Source organism: Apodemus sylvaticus, chromosome 6 (assembly GCF_947179515.1).
Source record: "Apodemus sylvaticus chromosome 6, mApoSyl1.1, whole genome shotgun sequence".
NCBI lineage: Eukaryota > Metazoa > Chordata > Mammalia > Rodentia > Muridae > Apodemus > Apodemus sylvaticus.
Window position 1 is genome coordinate 35,282,458 of NC_067477.1, and position 12,621 is coordinate 35,295,078.

The 12,621-nt window shown below is 50.1% G+C and overlaps 1 protein-coding gene across 5 annotated transcripts in view; it reads right to left on the minus strand.

Moving 5' to 3' along the window:
* The window catches only part of Tmem63c (transmembrane protein 63C), a 66,722-nt gene that overhangs the window by 29,886 nt on the left and 24,215 nt on the right, over window positions 1–12,621 (minus strand). For 4 of the 5 annotated variants that reach the window (XM_052185339.1, XM_052185338.1, XM_052185337.1 and 1 more), the window contains 5 exons: window positions 10,956–11,018; window positions 7,667–7,874; window positions 7,085–7,164; window positions 6,580–6,661; window positions 2,867–2,904 (listed from right to left, as the gene is read on the minus strand). In XM_052185339.1, the coding sequence (XP_052041299.1) occupies window positions 2,867–2,904; window positions 6,580–6,661; window positions 7,085–7,164; window positions 7,667–7,810 (344 nt within the window). In that variant the 5' untranslated portion in view covers window positions 7,811–7,874; window positions 10,956–11,018. The remainder of the gene's footprint in view (window positions 1–2,866; window positions 2,905–6,579; window positions 6,662–7,084; window positions 7,165–7,666; window positions 7,875–10,955; window positions 11,019–12,621) is intronic. The other variant, XM_052185340.1, reaches the window with a different exon arrangement.

Below are 12,621 nucleotides of genomic sequence, written 5' to 3' on the forward strand. Positions count from 1 at the left end.
TGAATTGAATGTGGTTTGTCCTCCTGAGGGTTCCTGTGTTAGATGCCCGGACTCTACTATGTTAAGAAGTGGTAGAGCTATTAAGAGAAATCTGGGGAGTATGGCTTCCAGAAGTAACTCCCATGGGAACCCGTAAATCATTTCTTGCAAGGATCAGTTATAAAAGCTTGTCTCTGGGGCTGGAGGGGCTCAGTGGCAAAATGAACACTGCATAGGGCTCTGGGCTGGACCCCCGGAACTATTTAAAAAAAGAAGGCAAACCTTCACCAGACTCCTGCCTTGTGGTCGGGCTTCCTGCCTGAAGACTTGACCTTGCTTGTGCGTGTGACACCATCCACACAGGCGGCCATACCACGGGTGAGCTGATGCCCGCACCATGCCTTTGAATCATTAGAATTTCTAACTTAATGGGCCTCTGTTTTTTTTCTTTAAAGTTACCTGGCCTTCAGTATTTCCTTATAGTAACAAGAAACATATTGATTAAAAATTATTGATGAAAATACAAAAGTGAACAAGGCCTGATACAGGTGCAAAATTGTAATCCCAGCATTTAGGATCACTAGTTGAAGGCCAACCTGGGCTACATAGTGAGGCCTTGTCCTTAAAAAAAATACATATATATATATATATACACGTATATATATATATACATATATATATGTATATATATACGTATATATATATGTATGTATGTGTGTGTGTGTGCGCGCGCGTATCTGTGTCTGTCTATGTGTGTGTAATATATTGTATATATATTATATATGATAAAATAGTGAGGTTTGTTTCTGTGAAAGCGTTGACAGTGGACTTTAATCTTTCTAGTAATGAAAAAATGTGTATTCTGTGCATGTTTAATAAATGAACAAAATTAGAGAAGTGAAGACATCTAAAAGACTGCTCTCTACTGGCCACATGCCACTCAACATAGAGAAGTTGACACTTCCCGCCCCCCATCAGGATGGAGGAGCAGTGGAGGCCAAGGCCATGCTGAGTCCCCTCCTGTGCCCCGCCTCAACACCACAGAAGTCACAGTTCTAGGCACAGTTCAGGACTCCCACAGCCCAGCAAGAGCTTCCTGTGCCTCTGGGGTCCCGGATGGGAAGGAGCGGTGCCTTGGGGTGGGTATCAGAAAGGCCCCACTAGGAACCGTGGGTATGGAGACACTTGGGGCCCAGCAGCCTTTGCAGAAGGAAGCAGAGTGCCAAGGCCCCCCGGGCTGCTAGGACACGGTTCCTGTGATGGCTTCTTTTGGTTGTCAACCTGCTGCATTTGGAATTAACTAACACACAAGTGGCTGAGCACACCTGTGAGGGGTAGTTTTTTGCTTAATTACATCATTTGAAGTGGGAAGATCCTCTTCTAATCCAGCTCTTTGAGGTGGGAAAATCCACCTTTGATTTGAACTACAGCTTCTGCTGGCAGCCTATATGAAGGACATGGAAGACGGAAGCTCTCTGCCTGTAAGCTCTGGCGCTTATCGGCCAGCCCATCCCTTCATTCATGTTAGAGCCTACTTCTTTTTTTTTTTTTTTAAAGATTTATTTATTATATCTAAGTACACTGTCTTCAGACATTCCAGAAGAGGGCATAAGATATCATTACAGATGATTGTGAGCCACCATGTGGCTTTGAACTCAGGACCTTTGGAAGAGCAGTCAGCATTCTTAACCTCTAAGCCATCTCTCCAGCCCTAGAGCCTACTTCTTCAGGATGCCAGCAGGCACTGAGTCCAGCTGAGGGGTGCAGCCTTGTGGACTGAATAGCTACTGGGTTCTTGGACCTTCCATTCACAGGCATCCATTTTTGGATTAGCTGGACCACAATACTGTCAATTATTCCAACAAAGCCCCTTTATATAGAGGGACTCACTCTATGAGTTCTGTTACTTTAGAGAATCCTGGCTAATGCAGGAGTGGTGAGGCTATACCATGTATAGCAGGGGTCACCTGGCCAGAAAAGAAACTGGAGAAGGGTCAGCAGATGGGCAATATTTAGACAGAGACTGGAATTATATATGACTCAACACAAGCAAGGAAAGGCTGAGAACACACATGCATGTATGTATGAATGAATGTTAATGTATGTGCCTATGTGTGTGTATGAATGAGTCTTTTTTGTTTTGTTTTGTTTTTTTGATTTGGTTTTTTCGAGACAGGGTTTCTCTGTATAGCCCTGGCTGTCCTGCAACTCACTCTGTAGACCAGACTGGCCTCGAACTCAGAAATCCGCCTGCCTCTGCCTCCCAGAGTGCTGGGATTACAGGCGTGCACCACCACCACCTGGCTTATAAATGAGTCTTAATGAGTACACATACCTGTATGCATGATTGTATATGCCTGTACACATGAGATCACATATATGTGCGTCTGCATGTCGCTGCACTAAGGGTATAGCCAAGGCTAACTCTAATAAATGTCTAGTATTGGAGAAGTGAGAGAGAACATGTGTCTTGTAGGCTGGCTCTACAGAAATCCAGAAGGCAAGGTGGGCAAGGCCGTGCCTTTGTCACCCAGGCTCAGGGAGGGGACATCTGCCCTTCTGCTCAAGATATTTGATTCTTCCTGACAAATATGGTGTATGGTGAGCACAGAGACCAAGCAGGTGTACAACGATAGCTTTTCCTGGAGTAGAATCCACAGGCTTGCTTTTGTATTCATGGGAATACTAACGCTGCTTTTACATGGGTTCCTTCCCCAAGGGAGAAGACAGGTGCCAGGGGCCCAGTGCCGTGCTCCGTTCCCATATACCAGCTACAACCTGGGAAAGGAGTCTCTGCCTACACTAGGTGAGGCTGATGTCTGCAGCCCTTTCCTATCTCACTGCAACCCTGGACAACACTATCAGAATCTCCAAGAGTGGCACTTACCTCATGGTTAGGCTGTTGAAGAACCAGGAAGAGAAGCCCTGGGGGGAAAAGGAGAAAAAACTGAGAAAAGCCAACCTGGGTTACTTTGCCTGGTTATGGGGACCCAGAGAGCAAAGGAAGGATTGTGTCGGGGGTCTCCTCCCATAGAGGGAACTTTCTAGAATGGAGTAAGAACTAAGAGAGATGTCTCCCTGAAGTGAGTGGGCATCCTTGCCATTCTGATACAGGGAATGGGGCCTGGAAGGAGGGCTGGGGGCACTCCTGGATGGATGGGTGATGCTCCTTCCTGTCACTGTGGCTTCCTCCTGAGAAGTGGTCCAGTGCTGTTCATCACTGAGTTTACCTTCAATGATCAGCTGGCCAATGGGGAAATGATGTAAAAGGAGCTACTTAAAATTCTCTTAAGAGAATGATATGGGTGTTGGCAGGGTAGTCTGCAGTGTCTTAATGGCATCTCTGATGCCACATGTAGACAGTCTGAGAACAAAGCCAGTTCAGAGTGGAACTCCAGAGGGGCCCTACTGGCAATGCTAGACTTCCAGTGTCTAGCTGTGCCTGAAGCAGCTGTCTCTTCAATCTCCCTAAACTTGAGCCTTAAACGAGTCCTTTGTTGTAAGAAATAGTTTGAGTGAGCGTGGGCTCTTGTCTCAGTGTCTTGTACCACTGAAGATGCTTTTTTCTTGGATCTTGCTGTCTGGAGTTTCTAGGTATCTGGGAAAGGCAGCCTCGGCCATAGGAAGGTTGTGGGGAGCCCCAAGAGGAGAGTCAGCTGGGAAGGCTGTCTGTGAGGGTGGGCTGGGGCCTGTGGCTCTCAGTTGGTAGAGGTGATGGTTGATTAACTGCTTTCATGTGTTTAATTCCCTCCAGGGTCACAAAAGCTTGGCCAAGGTTGCATCTCTGGACTGGCCCTGGTTTGGTTGTGTTTCTTTTCTGTGAACTAGGCAGACCTGCTTGATAGGCAAATCTCTAGAACGTCAAGGGAGTGGAGAAAAGTTCTCCCTAAAAGGGAACAGCAAGGGCCGGCAAAAAGAAAGTCAATTGTTCCCCTGGCACAAGGCCCACCTTCTAAGTTTGAGTCTAAAGTGACATCCCCTCCCTTTTAAAGGTTCCCGTGTTGAAGGTCTGGTCCCAGTTGGTGGCACTACGAAGATGTGAGCGTGCTAAAATCATTCATGGCTCAGTCCATTGATGGTCATAGGTGAATGGGCTGTTACGAGGTGAGGAGAAAGTAGGTCAGTGGGGCACACTGTTGAAGAGTGTATCTTGTTCCTCTCCTCTCCATCTCCTGCTCCTCTGTAGAGCAGTCAGCTGAGCACACACTGAACCCTCCGACTCTGACAAACCTTTCCCCCCTGTAGGCTGTCAAGCTGGGACTAAGACAATGTCCTTGAATCCAACACTCCGCAGAAAAGTCAGTCACTGAATGCCAGTGGACAAGACGCTCCCTCTCTTCTTAGTCCACCCTACAGGGAAGGGCCATCAGCTGCCGTGGCCCACTCAGCTGATGAGACGGAGTGACAGCTTAGCAGAGTGGATGTGTCTCTGTCCCTGTCCTCTACATCCCATGACATAGGGGTCATAACAAATGCCTGGCTTGCCCGAGCACTCCCTGGGGATCCACTTGGCTCAGAGCCTTCGCTGCTGTAATGGCCACCTCCCTGCACCTGCCCTCCTCCTGCATACTGATTTGCCTTCTTATTTTTTTTTTCTTGTTTGTTTAAGATAAAGTCTTACTATACAGCCCAGGGTGGCTTAGAACTTACTGGGGTGTCTAGACGAATGACAAGCTTCTTCATTTTTAAGAAAGAAAAGTAACCTTTTTAGTCTTGCAAGACACAGGAGACACATAGACCTACAGGGCAGGGTGTCTGGAAATAAGCCTGCATATAATGCCAGGCCAATGTCACTCGCTGTCTTCCTTTGATCTTAAGTCCACCAAGAGCCAGAATGACTCCCCTAAGGATTCATACATTGGATAAGAGGAAGACCTGGTCTCTTGAAGGGGTGAGCCATAGAAGAAATGTGCTCCCATCTACCACGAACAATAGATCTGTGTTGTGCTTACAACATGGGCTTGACCAGGCACTGCGATGCGGGGGTCACTCGGGGAAGGAAGCAGACACAGGGAGCTGGTTATGCAGGTGAGGGGTCATTCCAGACAGGGTTAGGGATGTTAAAGGAACGCTTTCTCCTTGAGCAGAAAACACAAGTTCTGGACTCATACGGGTTGGTGAGGATCGCAGGGTGAGGAGACTCAGAAAAGGGCCACCGGGGAAGGAAAGGGAGGAAAATCATGGGAGGTTCTGAGATGGGAAAGGAGCAACATCCACTGTCAAGACACAGATCGGATATGGGGCACAGGAGCGAACCACCAGGCGGGGAAGAAAGACATCTGCAATGGATTGGAAAAGCATTAGGAAGAAACAGAAAGCAGGCACAGGAGAACCAGTGTCTCGGTTCACAGGCGTGGCTCTGGATGCAGATGGGAAACGGATGAGATGGGCAAAAGGGAGGATCTCAAGGGGTCACTTAGATCTACTGAAGCCACCCTGGCAAGAGACTAGGAGAGCCTGGGCAGGGCTGGTTGGTTCGAGATGGTAAAAGCAACACAACTCGGGAAAGGAACGGGCCATGCTCAGGTGCCTGGGTAAGAGTGAGGTGGTGGCAGGGAAGGGCTGAGATCAGGGATTAGAACTGGGTGGACGGTGTCGTGGGACGCTCTAAGCATATCGAATTCCTGCATGGTATTTGACTTTGAAGGTCACGGAGAGGAGAGGCTGGAGAGGCAGAGAACATGGAGGGGGGGTTGAGATAGTCAGGGGAGGACTCTGCAAGTCAGAGAGGTAGGAAAAATAAAACAGCACGCCAGCCACAGACCCAAGCGGATCAACCGTTGAAGGCAGAAAGATCCAGTGTGTGTGCCGACCTTTTCAACGTTGTGATATTGCACTGCCATCTACAAATCAGCTGGGCCATAGTCACAGCTATCCCGGGACACATGCGACCCTCAGCCCACAGTTTGGACACGCCTCTCTTTCTGAGAGACAGGCTAGGATGAGGACTGAAGAGAGACCACAGGACTTAGAGGCAGTGGCCTAGGGGCACTGGTGGAGTCAGGGGGTGATGACATATTTGAGGAGTTGGGGAGGGGTGAGGAGTGAGGGAAAGGCCACTGTCTAGTCAGCTGACGATGCTGAGGCACACAGACAGGATGGTGGGCATGAGGAATACAGTTGCTTTGTCTCCTCTCTTCTCCATCAGATCTCCGCACAGATGCCATGTTCTGCCCAGCACCATTCCTGACCACCAACCACAATGCTGTTCTCACCCCGCACTATGATAAGCCTCTCCTTCCCCCCCTCTCCCATCACACATTCATCCTTGTCTTCTACACTATCTACCTGCTTGTCTCCCAGCCCTGGAAGAAAGTACCATGAGGCACAACTTGGTCCATGGTGTCTATTGTCCATCTCTCGGGCCCACATACACGGGTACCCATAGAAACTGGTCAAATGAATGGCAGGGTCAGAAATCCACAGGAAAGAGGAAACAGAACACAGGCTGTGTTGGGCAGGGCCGGGCAAGGTTGAGACTCCCGGATGATGAAAGGAAGGCGTTCTAGGATCTAGGGAAGACGCAGTTACTGCTCTGTGCACCATGACTGCCTGTCCAGGGTTGGGGTCCCTCAGGGCAGAGCACTTGCCCTTACTTACCCTGTCCCTGCGTTCTGCCTCCAGGGAAATCTCTGAGGGAGACGACTTCTCACTTTGTTCTCCATAGATCAGCGAGGTCAGGCTGGCCGCCAGGAAGGGAGGCGGGGAGATAGAAAAAGAGACAAGGTTCTCAGGCACCTGCACTACTCCCTCTAGGTTCTCTAGGTGAGGGACAGAGGTTGCTCTTTCCCATAGCTGTGAGCTGCAGGCCTTAGCTCTAAGCTGGTCGGGCAGCTCTGGGGATAGACAGACCCCACCCCTGCTGTGGGGTGCATAATGAACTTTGGAAGTCAAGCCATGGGTTCCAGAAAGTCTAAGATCAGACACAAGCATGGCTTTGTGCCCAGGGATGGCTTCACATTCCCATGCCTTCATCGAGATCAATACAGGGGCAGAGGCAAGAGACAGGATGCCACTCGCTGATGAGACTCTTCCCGAGGCTTCGCCAGGAGACCAGGCAGTGTCTCCCAGGGGAGTGGGGCTCTCTGCATCCTGCTCCCTTTACCTGTCGTTGTGTATCAGCAGAGCCAGGCGCCCGTAGTCCCACGCAGCTTTCCGGAGGAAGGAGTAAAGCAAGACAACGAACTGCAGACCCAGAAAAGCAAGTGGAGCGGGAGACTTCGCATATGCCTTCTTCTGCACCAGCCCCCTTCACTCAGAGGGGAAACACCCTATCCCTGAAATCTACAGAGTCCCCCACATCAGGTGATATGTTCTGTCTTGGGAGGAGCTGTCCCTTTGAACTGGGCATCTCCTGACACAGAGATAGATGGTCAGCTTGTGGAGTGGAGGCGCTGAGGGCGTGTCTGGTGTAATTAAAATGAGAATACCCCACGACAGAACCAGCAAACGGACAGAGAAGGAAGGCCCTAGGGCAATGGACTTTTCTTTCCTGGTATAGAGAGAGCCTCAGAAATTCTGCCTGCCTTCCAACCCCAAAGGCCCTCCCCGCTGGGCCACCTAGGCTGCACCATTACTGTGGCTGGTGTGCTTTGAACTGGGATCCCCACTGCATCCCTTGTCAGAGCTGCACAGCGGATCCCGGCTAAGCCCTCCCTGTGTCTCTCCCACGGCACCCAAGACTTACCACCCATAAGATGATGTTGAGTACAAGCACAGTGGGTATCCCCCCAAAGGGCTGCCCCTGGAGGACAGTGCTCCGGGACTGGAAACACTCATGCACCGTCATGTTCCGATACTTCTGGCCCACGCTCACTGAAGAGGCAGACATCTTGGGCACACGGCTTCCCGGCCAGGCAGAAGGTCTCTGTCAGACTCTGGGACTGCTCCCCACTCTGCAAAACACATAAAACTGCTGGGAAGGATGGGGACATACACCTAGGATGCCAGTCAACTAGACTGGGGGACATGTGAAACCCAGGGCCCAACACTGCATTTAGAACTACGACATCAAGGGAGAAGAGCTGGCCTGTTCAGTGGCACCAGCCTTATACCACGAGGTTACAACAGTCTAAACTTCATGGCTGCACAAATGAGATTAGTTCCCACTCCCTGAGTGATTCCTTATGTTGTTCTGTTTGACCTAGGGGAAAAAAGACCCTAAGGATGCAGAATGCTGGATGCAGAGGATCAACTAGGCTACACAGGGTCTCTGGCACATCTGAGGGGTTTCCTGTTTCTGCCTCTCCAACCCAGGGATTACAACCACAGGTCACCACACCTGACACTCTTATGTGGGTCCTGCAGATTAAACTTGGGTCCTCACGCTTTCTAGACAAACACTTTGCTGACTGAGCCATCTCCCTAGCTGGTAAACTCCCTGTCTTACCTTGTCTTGGAACCAAGAAGACCAGCACCTGCCCAGGTCCGCACTCATTCAGTGCAGCCGGGCATCCCAGTAAAACCTTAGATACAAAGCTAGTTACAAGCAGACCTCACCCTACCCAGAGTCTTTTTGCTCTCACTCAAGAGAAGGCTCAATCAATCAATCAATCAATCAATTAACTCAAATACTTTGTGATCAACTGCTTTGTGCCATACACGTGCTGCCTGAACCTCAGTGACTGTGGAGAATAAAGAGCCCTCCTTCATCGTAGCCTAGTGGGAAGAAACATAACAGGGGGAGGATCAGTAACCACTGCAGGCACAAGCCACCTTTTGCTTGTGTTATAAAGCACTCTCCTAAACAGAGACAACGGTCTCCCAGCGTGTCGAGGGACAGAAGGGAGGACAAGGGAAGAGGAGGAGAGGTCCTACAGGCATAAGGTCACCTACGTTTTAAAGAATCCTTTTAGTTGGGGACACAGAGATCAAGTAGGGACACATAAGCAAGGAGAGGCCCCTTGGGGTCCGGACAGTGGGACTGTGGGCAGGGTTGGCTGTGGGAGGGTGGTGAAGAACAGCTGGACACTTCGAACAGGGAGCCAGTGAGAGTTCCTAGCAGACTGGGTGGGGAAGATGAAAGATGGCGAGGAGCCAGGATGCTCCTGAGGACTTTAGCTCAAGAAACCGGAAAAAGAAAATGGAGTTTCTGTCGTTGGCTGGGGAAAGATGGGGCAAGGGGGCTGATAGCAGTAACCTGGCTGGACAAGTCAAGACAGTGCGTGGGGATCCAGAAGACAACCTGGAGACATCAGCAGGAAACAAACACAGCTCTCAGAGGCAAAGGACCAGATCACTGAAGCAGAGAAGAGACAAGAGAGGGGTCAGGGCAGAAGCCAGGGACTCGGGAACAGTGGACAACTGTCCCAAGGAGAGGTACCACAACCCAAGACAGGGCTGCAGTGGGGCCAAGGAAGAGCCTGGAAGCTGTAAGGAAGAGTGCAGGGGACTGCTGTCCACCACAGGCCACCGCTGGGGAGAAACAGTTTCTCCAAGGGGATGCTCCAGGAACTCTGTGTGTGTGTGTGTGTGTGTGTGTGTGTGTGTGGCTGAGGAATCGGGTGCCGTTGCACTCTGTAGGTTCTGTGACACCGGAGCTCAGCTCTGACAATTGCTCCACGCCCAGTGATCTTGAGTAAGGCACCAGAGGTCTCTACGCCTTGGTTTCCTCGTCTGTCATATTAAAGATGGTGACAGCAGCTGCCACGCTCTGCAGGGCTGTTGGGAGTCTGGAGAGTTGAGATGTGTGGGCCCTACAAAGCAGTGACCGGAACGTGGGAAGCAGCCTATAAAGCCTGTAACAGGAGATGTGGATGTGACGTCCCTGGAGGTCCCAGGGCTGTCATCTCAGGAGCTGGGATGAATGGGAGGTTGGGATGAAGGAGAGCAGAGAGCAGAAGATGAGGTAGTCTGGGAAGTGAGCTAACTCGCAAAAGTAGCTGTCAACCCTAGATCAGTGCTGCTCTGAACCTCCGTGGAAGAAGCTTCGTCCTGCAGCAGGCAGTGCTGCTAAGTGCTGAGAGTATGCGGCCGCTAACTACTGATCCCTAACTGCGACATTTATATCACCCAACCCACCCCTCAAGGTTCAGGAAACATTGTAGAAGATGGGATGGGAAAAATAAGATGGGAAGGGGGGCTGTAAACTGTGGTCCTCTGGATGCAGGATGGCCTGTGTCCCCGTCAACACACAACAGCTATGGTTACTCTATAATACCTGCTCAAAATCAAGACAATCAACATTCCGGCGTGGCAGGCCTCACCGGTCGCTAAGGAGTTATTGGCAATTGGCGGCTCCTGGAAGAGGGGGAGTTGTCTTTTCTCAGGAGTGCAGCTCTGGTAGGCTGGCCACGCTCTGGGGAGCAGCCCCATGTTCATACATACGCAGGAGGCAGGGATAGGGCTTAGGTTTTTAAAGAGGATATGAAGGTGAAGAAGGGAGGTTTTAAGGGTCCCAGAGCGAGCTGGAGGGGATTTGGGATGAACAGGATCAAGATACAGTGTGTCCATACGCAAAATTGTCAAAGAGTAAGTAACAATATTCTTTTAAATAGCAGGGGTTGAAGGCATAATGAGATTCACCTCAAGAAAAGAAGCAAAACATAAAATTTTCACATTCCTACCCTCTGAGTTAGTGTCTAACAAAAGCCCAGTGCCCTCCGCTTTCCTCTCTATTCTAATGAGGTGTCCTGGGTTTTACTGCCTCCTCCAGCTCAGACACTAACCTACCGTAGTTGGCACTGAACATGAAGCGTGTCCATCGTAAGCCTGAACACACAGCACAGCACAGCATCCCCAGGGCGAGAGAGCAGCTGTGCAAAAACCATCCCTAGCTGGAGGTCCACTCCAGCAAGGAGCTACAGTTCTCACAATGGCCACTTGGGGGAGCCCATGTCAAAGCAGAAGGTACTGGAAGTTGAAAACACACACACACACACACACACACACACACACACACATACACACACACACACACACACACACACACACACGCCACCACTCCCCCTCCCCCAAGTCCTAGAGACATTTCCCACCTGAGGCAGCTCTCCAGGGAAGGTCCACGTCAGATCTGAGGCATCCACTCAGCTACAGCTTTGCTGTGAAAGGACAGACAAGGTGGAGAGATCACCTTAGGGCCTTCTGCTCAAACCCCTCTATCCCAGACATCCTGCACCATTCTATCGCTTGTCTTTCCAACTCTTGGTGTCTTTTATTTATTCATTTTTAAATATCTTTGTAAATTACAGGGGGTGTATTGTGCACAGGTGTTCAAGGGCCCATAGGCTAGGAGAAAGCATCAGACGCCTGAAGCAGGGTTACTGGCAGCGTGGACCACCCACTGAGACATCTCTCTAGATCCTTGCTGGTTTCTTTTAAAGGGAAAACATTTTTGACTTTTGGCAAGGTGACCCCCAAACCGAGATGTTGAGGTGCAGGAGTTAGCACTGAGCAGTGAGGCGGGATGGCTAGAGGGGACCACATTGACAAAGAGCCATGGGGGAGACTGAATATAGCATTTTCAAGAAGTTAAAATAAACTCTGTCTAGAGAGTGGGATGGGTCACTGGTTTGCCCATCAACCCATCCAACAAGAGAGATCTGGGGCTGGAGAGATGATTTAGGGGTTAAGAGCACTTGCTATTCTCCCAGAGGATCTGCACAGAAGCCCACAAGTATCTGTAATTCCAGCTCCCGGGGTTTGGGCAGCCTCTTCTGGCATCCACAAGCACCAGGCACACATGTGGTGCACAGATATACATGCAGGCAAAACACTCATACACAAGAAAATGAAAAACACATACAAGATGAATCTACTTCGTCAAACATCTGCTCTTGCCAAGCCCCAGGCAGACCCTGGAGGTTCAAACATGGCATCCTCCTCAAGGAATTTATAGCCTTTAGGGTTTGGAGAGAAGATTGCTGTTGTCTTAGGGATGGAAGACGCTCAGCTATGAGGGCCCTAGAAGGTAGGTGGGGCTCCACCCAGCCAGCTGGTCAGTTCAGGGTTTCAGCTCCATCTGGCTCTGGCCTGCAGGGCAGGTGTGGGAGGGGAGGAGAGAATGGTTTACCTCTCCCACCTTGCCACCCAAGCTCTCAAGCAGCAGGCAGAGGCAGCGAGGAGACTGTTGCCATGGAAACCTAAAGTAGCACCCAGCCTTTCTCCATATACTGTTCCATCCTAGACCTGCATTCTTACTTCATTTCATGTATAACCCAAAAGGCAATGCCCCACCCAGATGTGGCTCTAAGCTAGCTCTGGAGTGTATGGGAGAGATGCAGAAAACTGAAGGGTTAGCCAAGCATGGGCTCTGTTAAGAATGAAGCTTGAAGACGGGCAGCGGTGGTGGCGCACTCCTTTAATCCCAGCACTTGGGAGTCAGAGGCAGGCGGATTTCTGAGTTCGAGGCCAGCCTGGTATACAGAGTGAGTTCCAGAACAGCTAGGGCTATACAGAGAAACCCTGTTTTGAAAAACAAAAACCAGACAAACAAACAAAAAGAATAGAGCTTGAGGGCCTGGTGAGATGGCTCAGCAGTTAAGAGCAATAGCTACTTTCCCAAAGGTCCTGAGTTCAATTTCCAGCATCCACAGGGTGACTTACAACCATCTGTAATGGGATCTAATCCCCTCTTCTGGAGTGCATGAAGACAGCATAGTCATATACATAAGATAAATATACATAAACATAAAATAAATCATT